The following is a 13265-nucleotide window of genomic DNA, read 5'->3' on the forward strand; positions in this document are numbered from 1 at the left end:
ATTCTAATCATGTGTAAAAACTCAATTGTTATGTTATCACAAGATATCTAATTTTAATGTTTGCTGCATTTTGAATAGAGCATCTGTTTCGCACGAGATTTAATAGCTCGTCTTGTAATTGTATGGGGTCATTGATAGGTCAAATAGTGTGCGTGCAGGGGCATTGGTCATATTGATATAAGCTGGCTGCGTTCTTCCAAAATGACGCTCAGTCATCACCCTAAATAACATTGACTGTCTGTCGTCCAGAATACCCGAGACAGTGAGTGGGGAAGCCTTGTGCACGTGGTTAACGTTAGCGTTCAGTTAGCTGAAAACTCACTCACTCACTCACTCACTGGCTCACTCACTCACTCACTCACTCACTCACTCAGCATTACATTTGATAACATCACATAGAGTTTATTTGGGAAACATATAATTTTATTCAGATATATACAAGTAACAATCTCCGTGCTGTGTGTGTCTGGTCCAAATCATTAAAGTTCCTCGATATATACCGAGCAGTTATATACATCCTTCGTCAGACATGATAACATGGAGTTATTCCGGGCGTAACTGTTTTATATACACGACAGAAACAGGGCAATGTTTGTGAAACTACCCACAAATTAGTGAAGAATAATTCAACAGGTATCACTCACTGAACTGCTGTAGACGTGTAGCGGAATGAAGGATGTAAACTGATGACGAAACAGTATACCATTCGTTAAGTGTTGAGATATGTCTATATGCTCCTATACACGTGTGGTAGCATAGCGTTAACAGGAAGAGAACATTATCACATCAGAGAATCGACAGTCTGGAATCAAAACAGCTTGTATCTTGTAGAAGTGTAGCACCTATTGGGAAAACCATATTGCTGTGATCAACGTAAAGCCATTCGTCCTAATACCAGGGTCTCGACAAACTACCAGGTGCAATGACAGGGGTGTATAAGTGACTATACTCGTCTTTAAAACAAAATGGGTTAACGTTCACATCGAAGGTTTCACAACAGAGACCGAAATCCATCTTACATTTGTAAACTGGCAAACGTCAATCTTTGTTTATAACATAAAGTTCCTTATATATGTAATTCTCTCAATGAGTTGATTGTTTTCATATATCAGCACGTACAATAGTATAATTTCTCAGAAATGTTCAAGTTTCTTCACGTTGACTGATGACGTTGTTCGACGTCGCGGCGTCAACCTAAGCGTGAGGGTTATGGAGACGCACGCTCTCGGACGTCGGGATGCACATGTCCAGGAACTGACAGACCAGTCCTATGAACAGACAGACGTAGGACACAACGACCAGAGCGAAGGACCAGCCCAGGTCGTAGATGGTCTCGCTCCACACCTCCCCGTAGCGCCCAGCGTACACCACGAACCCGATGAAGATGAAGACGACTGAAATAACAAGGTTGCACTGAAAGGATGCAGCTGTCACACACCTCTAATACATGTGCCTTAATTACAATTAGATCAGTATGGTGGACACCCAAGGCGTAATTGTAAAGAGCGTCATACGACTCTTGCTCCAAAGTTTGTTGCAATTAGGTCAGGGTTAAACATTCAAGGTCTTAGTAAAGCTTTCAAAAAGTTTTATGTTGGACATGTGGAGGACGTATAAGTACATGAATGATGTCTGATGCAGTTCCCTTATTTGTCCTGTACCATTAATTTTGTGTATTTTTTCAGGTGACTAATTGGGCTGCCTGTGCGTGTATTTGTGACGGGTACCTTTTCAATAACACCTGGTATCATCACTATTTGATAGTGGTTTATAAACGTATATACTTAAGTTGAAATAGTAGAAAGGAATCAGCTTTTTGCAGAGAGTTCTTATGATTGTGGAAGGGTTAAATCGCTTTTATTTACAAGTGATCCTGTTTCCAAGTGTTACTGTGTGGGATATATTGTCTATTGCAAACCGGGTATGACGGGTACACAAAATTGATTTCCACTGATACGGGTATGCCTTCCTTGCATTGTCCAGTCATACGTGTATACGTGACATGGCTTTGTGTGGAGACCCATCCATTTGTTGCAGGGCATTGTGACGTCAGAAACAAAACTGAATTTTCAGCAACTTACTTTTTCAGCAGCTGGGGACAACAATATGAAGCGATTGATATGAATACTAACGGCGGTAGATATTATATACAGTCGGAATTGCTTCTTTGGTGATGATATGCTATTTTATCATATTTTCATGCAAGAAAGTACCGGACAAGACATAACTAATTGACATTAGTTTAATGTTTCGTATTTTGAGAGTGATGGGATATCCTAGTGCTTAAGGCTTTCGCTCGTCACTCCGAAGACCCGGGTTCGATTCCCCACATGAGAACAATGTGTGAAGACCATTTCTGGTGTCCCCCGCCGTGATGTTGCTGGAATATTGCTAAAAGCGGCGTAAAACACTACTTGCTCGTATTTTGAAAAGCTTTATGACCTTTCGTCCTGACCTAAAACAAATTTGTTCACATATTCAATAAGCAACCTGATATGGCTGAGCAGACCGACTCACTCGATGTGCTGTTGACGACGACAGCAACGAGCCTCATGATCCTGTTGTTGTTGAGGATGACGGTGTACACGATGGCGGTGATGAGGGCGGCGACGAGGAACAGGAAGCCGATGATTTGGAACGCCTGAGACACCTTGTACCAGTCTTTGGCTGGAGACAGAGAAGGTTGAAGAAAATTACATTGTCAACTGAAGTACAAACATAATCTGGTCCCGAAAATGCTGGGGAGAAAAATGTCCTCACGTTTTTCCAAAAAGGAATAACTCATTTACTGTGCATGCTGGATGTTTGAAAAAATGTTTGTCCGTCCAAAACAAATGTTCCTTCTCCCTTTTCGATACCAGAAGCGTCTTAAACATAACCTGTCTTAAAAATGAAGTGATTCATGCCTGTGTTGTCAGTAAACAAATCCGTAATCAACGCAGATCAATACCATCACTTCAAAGAAAATAATATTCAGGTAATGACCATTATGGCTGTTTGTTTGTTGTTTAACGCTGCACTCAGCAATATTCCAGCTATATGACGGCGGTCTGTAAATAATCGAGTCTGGACCTGACAATCTAGTGAATGACATCATGTGCATCGATCTACGCAATTGGGATACGGTGACATGCATCAACCAAGTCAGCGAGCCTGACCACCCGATCCCTTTAGTCGCCTCTTACAAAATGCATCGTCGCCTTTTACGACAAGAATTCTATTCTAACCCGGATCTTCACGGGCATATCATAGTTAATATAAGGTGGTATTGAAATGTACAACAATTACCGAAATGAATGTTAGTTTATGCTCTAGCTCTAAGATCACGATCGAAAGGGTCAATGACACCGTTCGGTGAAACATTTAATTTATAGATTTGTATTTTTATATATCGACTATTTATAAACTTTCAGTCTGTTGAGATTGCTTCGTGTAACGGGCTTAACATTGTCTTATGAGATCTAAATTACGACCTAGGGTTCATTGTGTGGACATTAGGTGTTAATGTATTTTAATGAAATGGGTAATTTTTTAAATTGTAGTTCAATTAATATCTTAATTATTGCAATCATGTTACTATTTAAAGTACAAAATTATGTTGCTTTTGGCTGTGATTGGTTCATCAGGTATAGCGTCTCGTGCACCGCAATGTGCTCTGCGGGTTGTGTCCTTAAGGTGTGCAGGAATCCGCTGAGTTTGAATCCATATTTCATCCCGAACAAGATTCTTGGTTGGTCAGCATCATGTCCTGTGGTTCATCAAAGTTGTAAACTCTAAACTGTTGCATCACTTCGGACTTTCTTGGGGGGCACGGGTGGCCAAGTCGTCTAAGGCGCCGCAATTCGCTGTGCAGAGTTGCGTCCCTTCGGCAGGCCAGAAACCTATGATTGTGGGTTCTAGGTTTGTCAGCACCATACCCGTGCTCGTGGGTTTCACCGAAGTGGTAAACGTCTGAGACCTGCATCACTTCGGGCTTTCCTCCCACATTAAGCTGACACGCCGTGATATGACTTGAATAATGTTAAAAGCGGCGTTAAACACAACTCACTCACTCGGACTTTCTTGCCACATCAACACGCCGAGATGAAACAGAAGCATGTTTTCAAAGCGGTGTACAGTGCCTCTCACCTGCTCGTTCATGATGAATGATTACTTTCATTCTGACAGAATATTTTACAAGCCTGATAAAAGTTCACGTCTACACCTTGTTCATGGCGTTGGAACATCATTCAGAAGTCGGCAGTTATTCATTACATGGGTCGTTTCCCCCTTGTAACTTCCACAAATGTCAAATGCGGAAATGGTCACGCATGGTTAACCGCACGGTTCTTCATTTATGCTAACTTCTGGTCACATGATATCGGCGAAATAGCTCTATCAATTGATATTTCAGTGTTGCTTTCGATACTTCGGGTAATTTACAGTTAAGATAATTCGTATTATTTGCCAGGCCTTTCGCCGTTCACGTATCGATTGCGTTCTGATCGTGTTTGTGATCTGAAGTAAGGAACACAGTCTGTTCAGCCATGCACCAATATTGTGGCGTTTCTAAGGAGACGCTTCCATGCATCTACTGAATAAAGAATGGCATTAAAGTTACATGGAGGTGATGCCAATCTATGGAATCTGTCTTGGTAACCCCATAATATTTACCACATCTTTGTCACTATTCCACAACGTAATCATCACGGGGATTACAATGTCACTATTCCACAACGCCAGCACCGCTGTGTTTACAATGTCACTAAACCACAACGTCAGCACAGCTGTGTTTACAATGTCACTAATATAAACCACAACGTCAGCACCACGGTGTTTACAATGTCACTATTCCACAACGTCAGCACTTTGTGTTTATAATGTCACTATTCCACAACGTCAGCACACCTGTGTTTATAATGTCACTATTCCACAACGTCAGCACTTCTGTGTTTATAATGTCACTATTCCACAACATCAGCATCACGGGGTTTATAATGTCACTATTCATCAACGTCAGCACTGAGGTGTTTATAATGTCACTTTTACACAACGTCAGCACCACGGTGTTTATAATGTCACCATTTCACAACGTCAGCACTGCGGTGCTTATAATGTCACTATTCCACAACGTTAGCATCACGGGGTTTAAAATGTCACTATTCCACAACGTCAGCACTTCTGTGTTTATAATGTCACTATTCCACAACGTCAGCACTGCGGTGTTTATAATGTCACTATTCCACAACGTCAGCACTGCTGTGTTTAAAATGTCACTATTCTACAACGTCAGCACTTTGTGTTTATAATGTCACTATTCCACAACGTCAGCACTGCTGTGTTTATAATGTCACTATTCCACAACGTCAGCACTGCTGTGTTTATAATGTCACTATTCCACAACGTCAGCTGCACGGTGTTTATAATGTCACTATTCCACAACGTCAGCACTGCTGTGTTTATAATGTTACTATTCCACAACGTCAGCACTGCTGTGTTTATAATGTCACTATTCCACAACGTCAGCACCACGGGGTTTATAATGTCACTATTCCACAACGTCAGCTGCACGGTGTTTATAATGTCACTATTCCACAACGTCAGCACTGCGGTGTTTATAATGTCACTATTCCACAACGTCAGCACTGCTGTGTTTATAATGTCACTATTCCACAACGTCAGCACTGCTGGATTTATAATGTCACTATTCCACGTCAGCACTCCGGTGTATATAATGTCACTATTCCACAACGTCAGCACTGCGGTGTTTATAATGTCACTATTCATCAACGTCAGCACTGCTGTGTTTATAATGTCACTATTCCACAACGTCGGCACTGCTGTGTTTATAATGTCACTATTCATCAACGTCAGCACTGCGTTGTTTATAATGTCACTATTCCACAACGTCAGCACTGCTGTGTATATAATGTCACTTTTCCACAACGTCAGCACTGCTGGGTTTATAATGTCACTATTCCACAACGTCAGCACTGAGGTGTTTATAATGTCACTATTCCACAACGTCAGCACTGCTGTGTTTATAATATCACTATTACACAACGTCAGCACTGCGGTGCTTATAATGTCACTATTCATCAACGTCAGCATCACGGGGTTTAAAATGTCACTATTCATCAACGTCAGCACTGCAATGTTTGTAATGTCACTATTCCACAACGTCAGCACTGCTGTGTTTATAATGTCACTATTCCACAACGTCAGCACTGCGGTGCTTATAATGTCACTATTCCACAACGTCAGCACTGCTGTGTTTATAATATCACTATTACACAACGTCAGCACTGCGGTGCTTATAATGTCACTATTCCACTACGTCAGCATCACGGGGTTTATAATGTCACTATTCCACAACGTCAGCACTGCTGTGTTTATAATGTCACTATTCCACAACGTTAGCACTGCTGTGTTTATAATATCACTATTACACAACGTCAGCACTGCGGTGCTTATAATGTCACTATTCCACAACGTCAGCATCACGGGGTTTAAAATGTCACTATTCCACAACGTCAGCACTGCTGTGTTTATAATGTCACTATTCAACAACGTCAGCACTGCTGTGTTTATAATGTCACTATTCCACAACGTTACCATCACGGGGTTTAAAATGTCACTATTCCACAACGTCAGCGCTTCTGTGTTTATAATGTCACTATTCAACAACGTCAGCACTGCTGTGTTTATAATGTCACTATTTCACAACGTCAGCACTGCGTTGCTTATAATGTCACTATTACACAACGTCAGCACTGCTGTGTTTATAATGTCACTATTCCACAACGTCAGCACTGCGGTGCTTATAATGTCACTATTACACAACGTCAACACTGCGGTGTTTATAATGTCACTATTCCACAACATCAGCATCACGGTGTTTATAATGTCACTATTCAACAACGTCAGCACTGCGGTGTTTATAATGTCACTATTCCACAACGTCAGCATCACGTTGTTTACAATGTCACTATTCCACAACGTCAGCATCACGGGGTTTATAATGTCACTATTCCACAACGTCAGCATCACGTTGTTTACAATGTCACTATTCCACAACGTCAGCATCACGGGGTTTAAAATATCGCTATTCCACAACGTCAGCACCACGGTGTTAACAATGTCACTTTTCCACAACGTCAGCATCACGGTGTTAACAATGTCATCGGAATCGACCAACACACGGTGTCTGCAACTGTTGAGGTACACCTGAGCATGCTCTTCCTTCCATGATAAAGAGCGTCGTGTTTAATCACAGTCACAGCCTTCAAGGTTTCAGTACATGTTTCCAACACGTCTTGAGGACTTTTCCAAACTTGACTCATCAGCGACTAAAATTATGCTCAATATTTATTTTAGATTGTATCATTTTGCTCCTGATTTGTTCAAGTGAACGTTTGCCTTGCCTTTGTGTTTGTGACCGGTGCTACCGCCTCCGTGGTCTTGTGGTAGAGCATCCGCCCGGAGAGCGGAAGGTCCGGGGTTCGATCCCCGGCTGCGTCATACCAAAAGACGTAAAAATATGGTACTTGTTGTTACCATGTCTGGCGCTCGGCATTAAGGGGCTAAAATGTTACAAGGACTGGTCGGCTCGGAGTCAGTATACTGTGTCTGAGTGGGGTATTCATGTTAAACTGCGGCATTGTATCTCAGTGGGCTAGCGCTTCAAGTCGGCATCAGTCCGGACTAGCACACACACGCACACACGCACACACGCACACACACACACACGTGCATGCACGTCGCTCTATAAAGGCAATAATCTTAAAGAGCACCTGGTGTCATCACTATTTAAATATGATTCAGGAACAAATGCTTGTGATGTTGTTAGAAACGAATGGACTTTAGAATATCATTATCTGCAATCTCCCTAGGCATAATCAGCTTTTGAAACTTCAAATGCATGTTGTATTAACATATGTAGATGTTAATATTGTATATTCGTAAGTGTTGTAAATGCGTGAGTGAGTATGGTTTAACGCCGCTTTTAGCAATATTCCAGCAATATCACGGCGGGGGACACAAGAAATGGGCTTTACACTTTGTACCCATGTCGGGAATCGAACCCGGCATCATGTTAAATAGTTATGACTGCTGGGACCATACCGACAACGGCAATAGTGACCCCGTGACGGCAGTGGTGGTTTGCATTTGCAAACAATTCAGCGATTCAAGGTACATTCGCCATGTTGCCAGATCCCATCACGCTCGCCAAGACCTATGTTCAGTACATTGCCAGGATCTATGTTGGATTGAATGAGTTAGCCACGTGTAGTTTAGTGTAGACATTAACTTAGGAATATGTTCAGACCGTAAGCGAAAATAGAGACAGGACAAGGTGTCTTGTTCACATCTATGGATCATATCGAGAATCAAACATGGCAGGTATCGATACCAGTTGTCGATATCCCAACTTGTCATCGATATATTGTTCTGTTGATCGTCACATCCCTATTGATGTCAAACGCCATATGCAGATGGCAATAAGTAAAGTATGATATTTTTGTATATAAAGATGCGTGTCTGTTCAATGTGACGTTATTTTGATCATTTGCAGCCTGCTACCTTGTGCACATCAATATCCAGTAGCAGTGCCGAGGCCTATTATTTATAAGGAACTCTATGTGAGATCAGTCCGTTCTCAAAACACCGCCCTTCATTGCACTTTCACAAAACATGCTACTGTGAAAAATATTTCAAACATAAACCAGATCTCTTTGTAATTTAATTGATTAATTTATTCTATATGAGCCGCCATTGTATTGTGCACGTGGAATATATTTTCCCCGCCGTTGCACGTGCGCCAAGCTCCGTCGCGAGCCGATCTTTACAATTATTATACAAGCTGGAGGGCTCTGTTCAATTTCTTGGGCTCCAAAACGAGTACTTTATAAATCGCTTGGGCGTATTAAAACATGCTGACGGGAATAATAGGAAATTTTGAGCCTGAACAAGGATATTTAATGTTTACCTGTTGTTCCTTTTACTCGTCAAAGGTTTATCAAATTAAGAATGAACATACTTATTCTGTCACTTAGTATTATAAGTTATTTTTCTGGAGCTTTTAAAAATATTAAGAATATATGAAAATGTGTAATAGTCACATTGCGTCGCTGAAGCTGATATTCGAAACTGAATTTGTTCATTTGTCAAAATATGAAAAAATAGTTCCTTGTATTCCAAGTGTGCAAATTGATTAAAATTTTAGTTCAAGATATTATATAATGGACAACAAGCTGTCAATTTTTGGAAAAAATGCAGCCTTTGATAAATAGAATGACGTCAGAGATGAGTTTTAAACTTACGAAAACGCCTTAAGGTATCCCCACGCATCTGAGTCCATAATGATTGCGATGTATTGATTGAAACGTTCGCTCACAATAACTTTTAAAGTTATTTGATGTAAACCTGTTTATTATCTGAGAAGATTATAGATAACAATTATTTGTATTCCTGTTTGGAACATGTTTTTAATGTATGACATACTAAAAGTAGCATTACTACAAATGAAACATCAGTTTATCACAAATACAATCGATTGATATTATGTTTCAGTTATAACAATATAAACATGATCACAGTTACTTTTGCCATTGAGTGTATGTAGGTAGCTTATCTGTATCGACGTAAACTACTGAAGCGAGGTACACAAATGTAGCTGGGTAAAATATTGTAGTGACGCATGATACTCTAGCAAGGTTTAATAATGTAGCAAGGTTTAATGATGTAGCAAGGTTTAATAATGTAGCAAGGTTTAATGATGTAGCAAGGTTTGATAATGTAGCAAGGTTTAATAATGTAGCAAGGTTCAATAATGTAGCAAGGTTTAATGATGTAGCAAGGTTCAATAATGTAGCAAGGTTTAATAATGTAATGAGGTATAATACTTTAGCAAGGTTTAATAATGTAGCAACGTTTAATGATGTTATGAGGTATAATAATCTAGGAAGGTTTAATGATGTAATGAGGTATAATACTTTAGCAAGGTTTAATAATGTAGCAAGGTTTTATGATGTAATGAGATATAATACTCTAGCAAGGTTTAATAATGTAGCAAGGTTTAATGATGTAATGAGGTATCATATTCAACCAAGGTTTAATAATGTAGCAAGGTTTAATGATGTAGCAAGGTTTAATAATGTAGCAAGGTTTAATGATGTAGCAAGGTTTAATAATGTAGCAAGGTTTAATAATGTACAATGTTTTATGATGTAGCAAGGTTTAATTATGTAGCAAGGTTTAATAATGTAGCAAGGTTTAATAATGTAGCAAGGTTTTATGATGTAGCAAGATTTTATGATGTAGCAAGGTTTAATGATGTAATGAGGTATAATACACTAGCAAGGTTTAATAATGTAGCAAGGTTTAATGATGTAATGAGGTATAATACTCTAGCAAGGTTTAATAATGTAGCAAAGTTTAATAATTAATGTAGCAAAGGTTTTATGATGTAATGAGGTATAATACTCTAGCAAGGTTTAATAAAGTAGCAAGGTTTTATGATGTAATGAGGTATAATACTCTAGCAAGGTTTAATAATGTAGCAAGGTTTAATGATGTAATGAGGTATCATATTCAACCAAGGTTTAATAATGTAGCAAGGTTTAATTATGTAGCAAGGTTTAATAATGTAGCAAGGTTTAATGATGTAGCAAGGTTTAATAATGTAGCAAGGTTTAATAATGTACAATGTTTTATGATGTAGCAAGGTTTAATTATGTAGCAAGGTTTAATAATGTAGCAAGGTTTAATAATGTAGCAAGGTTTTATGATGTAGCAAGATTTTATGATGTAGCAAGGTTTAATGATGTAATGAGGTATAATACACTAGCAAGGTTTAATAATGTAGCAAGGTTTAATGATGTAATGAGGTATAATACTCTAGCAAGGTTTAATAATGTAGCAAAGTTTAATAATTAATGTAGCAAAGGTTTTATGATGTAATGAGGTATAATACTCTAGCAAGGTTTAATAAAGTAGCAAGGTTTTATGATGTAATGAGGTATAATACTATAGAAAGGTTAAATGATGTAATGAGGTATAATACTCTAGCAAGGTTTAATAACGTAGCAAGATTTAATGATGTAATGAGGTATAATACTCTAGGAATGTTTAATAATGCAGCAAGGTTTAATGATGTAATGAGGTATAATACTCTAGCAAAGTTTAATAATGTAGCAAGGTTTAATGATGTAATGAGGTATAATAATCTAGCAAGGTTTAATAATGTAGCAAGGTTTAACGATGTAATGAGGTATAATAATCTAGCAAGGTTTAATAATGTAGCAAGGTTTAATGATGTTATGAGGTATAATAATCTAGCAAGGTTCAATAATGTAGCAAGATTTAATGATGTAATGAGGCATAATACTCTAGCAAGGTTTAACGATGTAGCAAGGTTTAATAATGTAGTTAGGTTTAATGATGTAATGAGGTATAATACTCTAGCAAGGTTTAATGATGTAGCAAGGTTTAATGATGTAATGAGGTATAATACTCTGGCAAGGTTTAATGATGTAGCAAGGTTTAATGATGTAGCAAGGTTTAATGATGTAATGAGGTATAATACTCTAGCAAGGTTTAATGATGTAGCAAGGTTTAATGATGTAGCATTTTTTTATGATGTGATGATGTATAATATTCAACCAAGGTTTAATAATGTAGCAAGGTTTAATGATGTAATGAGGTATAATATTCAACCAAGGTTTAATAATGTAGCAACGTTTAATGATGTAGCAATGTTTAATAATGTAGCAAGGTTTAATGATGTAATGAGGTATAATACTCTAGCAAGGTCTAATGATGTAATGAGATATAATACTCAAGCAAGGTTTAATAATGTAGCAAGGTTTAATGATGTAGGAAGGTTTAATGATGTAATGAGGTATAATACTCAACCAAGGTTTAATAATGTAGCAAGGTTTAATGATGTAATGGAGTATAATACTCAAGCAAGGTTTAACATTATAGCGATGTTTAATAATGTAGTGACGTATAACATTGTAGCGATGTTTGATCATGTAGTGACGTATAACACTGCAGTGAGGTATAACACTGTAGTGGCGTATAACACTGCAGTGAGGTATAACACTGTAGTGAGGTATAACACTGTAGTGACGTATAACACTATAGTGAGGTATAACACTGAAGTGACGTATAACACTGTAGTAAGGTATAACACTGTAGTGACGTATGACACAGAGTGACGTATAATACTGTAGTGACGTATAACACTGTAGTGAGGTATAAAGATAATTACCTGTTCCTTGGTCCACAGTGAGACACCCCAGCAGGTCACCACATGATCTGAAGAGACCCGCATTGCCTCCGTTGGTGTCTATCCAAGCGTCTGTGGGGAAGCCGACAATATGAAATATGAAGCCGACGATAATCCACGGCAGAGACACCTTGGCGTAGATGGATGCTTCCGAGAAACCCATGACGAACAGCGAACTCGCAGAGTAAAGTTCCAGTAAGTTAGTGCCTCCCCCGCCGACGTAAACACACACGTATCACCTATGTCTTGATTGTCGCCGTGTACAATCGTCTAAACTGCTGTTGCCAGTTAGTAAAGAAGTATCTTGTCAGAAGGCTGATTATCGGTTGCTCACGAAGCATTGACAAACTCGTTACTAATAGTTACCAATAACAAACACCCGACAAAGATAGACGGTTGTCACTCAACAAATCATCGACTGTCTCGCTGCTGCCTCCACTCTGACAATCCTCCCAGTGATGCGGAGAGGGATGCTGGAGGTCGATAGTCGATGGGATGGTTCCAGCTCAAATTCCGTCGGGAACACGCAAGGCGTTGTGGTGCAGGATTGTTATGGTGTTGCCTTTGGAAACGCCATCACCTTATGTCACATGATCTTAGTGGTAAAGGGATTATGTGAAGAGATAATGTTGGACGGATGATTAATTGGTTGTGTTTTTAATTTGGATCTTTAGTTGATAAGTACATGTTGCAACAATGGCGTGTTTGAATGTTTTGAAAAGGTCATTGGATATTCAATACAACAAAGCATCCAGCGGAGGCAACGATTATCAAATGGAATTCAGGGGAACTGACTAAATATGACACGTTGCTTGTCAACATGATGGCTCGATGGTGTTCTTTGGCGTTAAACAACAAACAAACAACCAAATAATTCCAAGGATCATTGCTGATGATACTAATCACTTGATTGTTTGTTAACTCGACGGTTTTCAGCCCAGCGTCGCGTAGCAGGAGTATTACTGGGTGCAGCGTTAGGCAACAAAAAACT

The 13265-nt window shown here is 39.1% G+C and overlaps 1 protein-coding gene across 1 annotated transcript; it reads right to left on the reverse strand.

Annotated features, from left to right (window-relative positions):
- Window positions 1-401: 401 nt before the first annotated feature.
- Window positions 402-12729, reverse strand: LOC124121572. Its single transcript, XM_046484584.2, has 3 exons — window positions 12257-12729; window positions 2518-2667; window positions 402-1394 (listed from the first exon to the last, which is right to left on the reverse strand). The coding sequence occupies exons 1-3, from the start codon at window positions 12435-12437 to the stop codon at window positions 1195-1197; spliced, it is 531 nt and encodes a 176-aa protein (XP_046340540.1). The 5' UTR covers window positions 12438-12729; the 3' UTR covers window positions 402-1194.
- Window positions 12730-13265: the final 536 nt, after the last annotated feature.

Source organism: Haliotis rufescens, unplaced genomic scaffold (assembly GCF_023055435.1).
Source record: "Haliotis rufescens isolate VD_foot unplaced genomic scaffold, xgHalRufe1.0.p SCAF_116, whole genome shotgun sequence".
Lineage (NCBI taxonomy): Eukaryota > Metazoa > Mollusca > Gastropoda > Lepetellida > Haliotidae > Haliotis > Haliotis rufescens.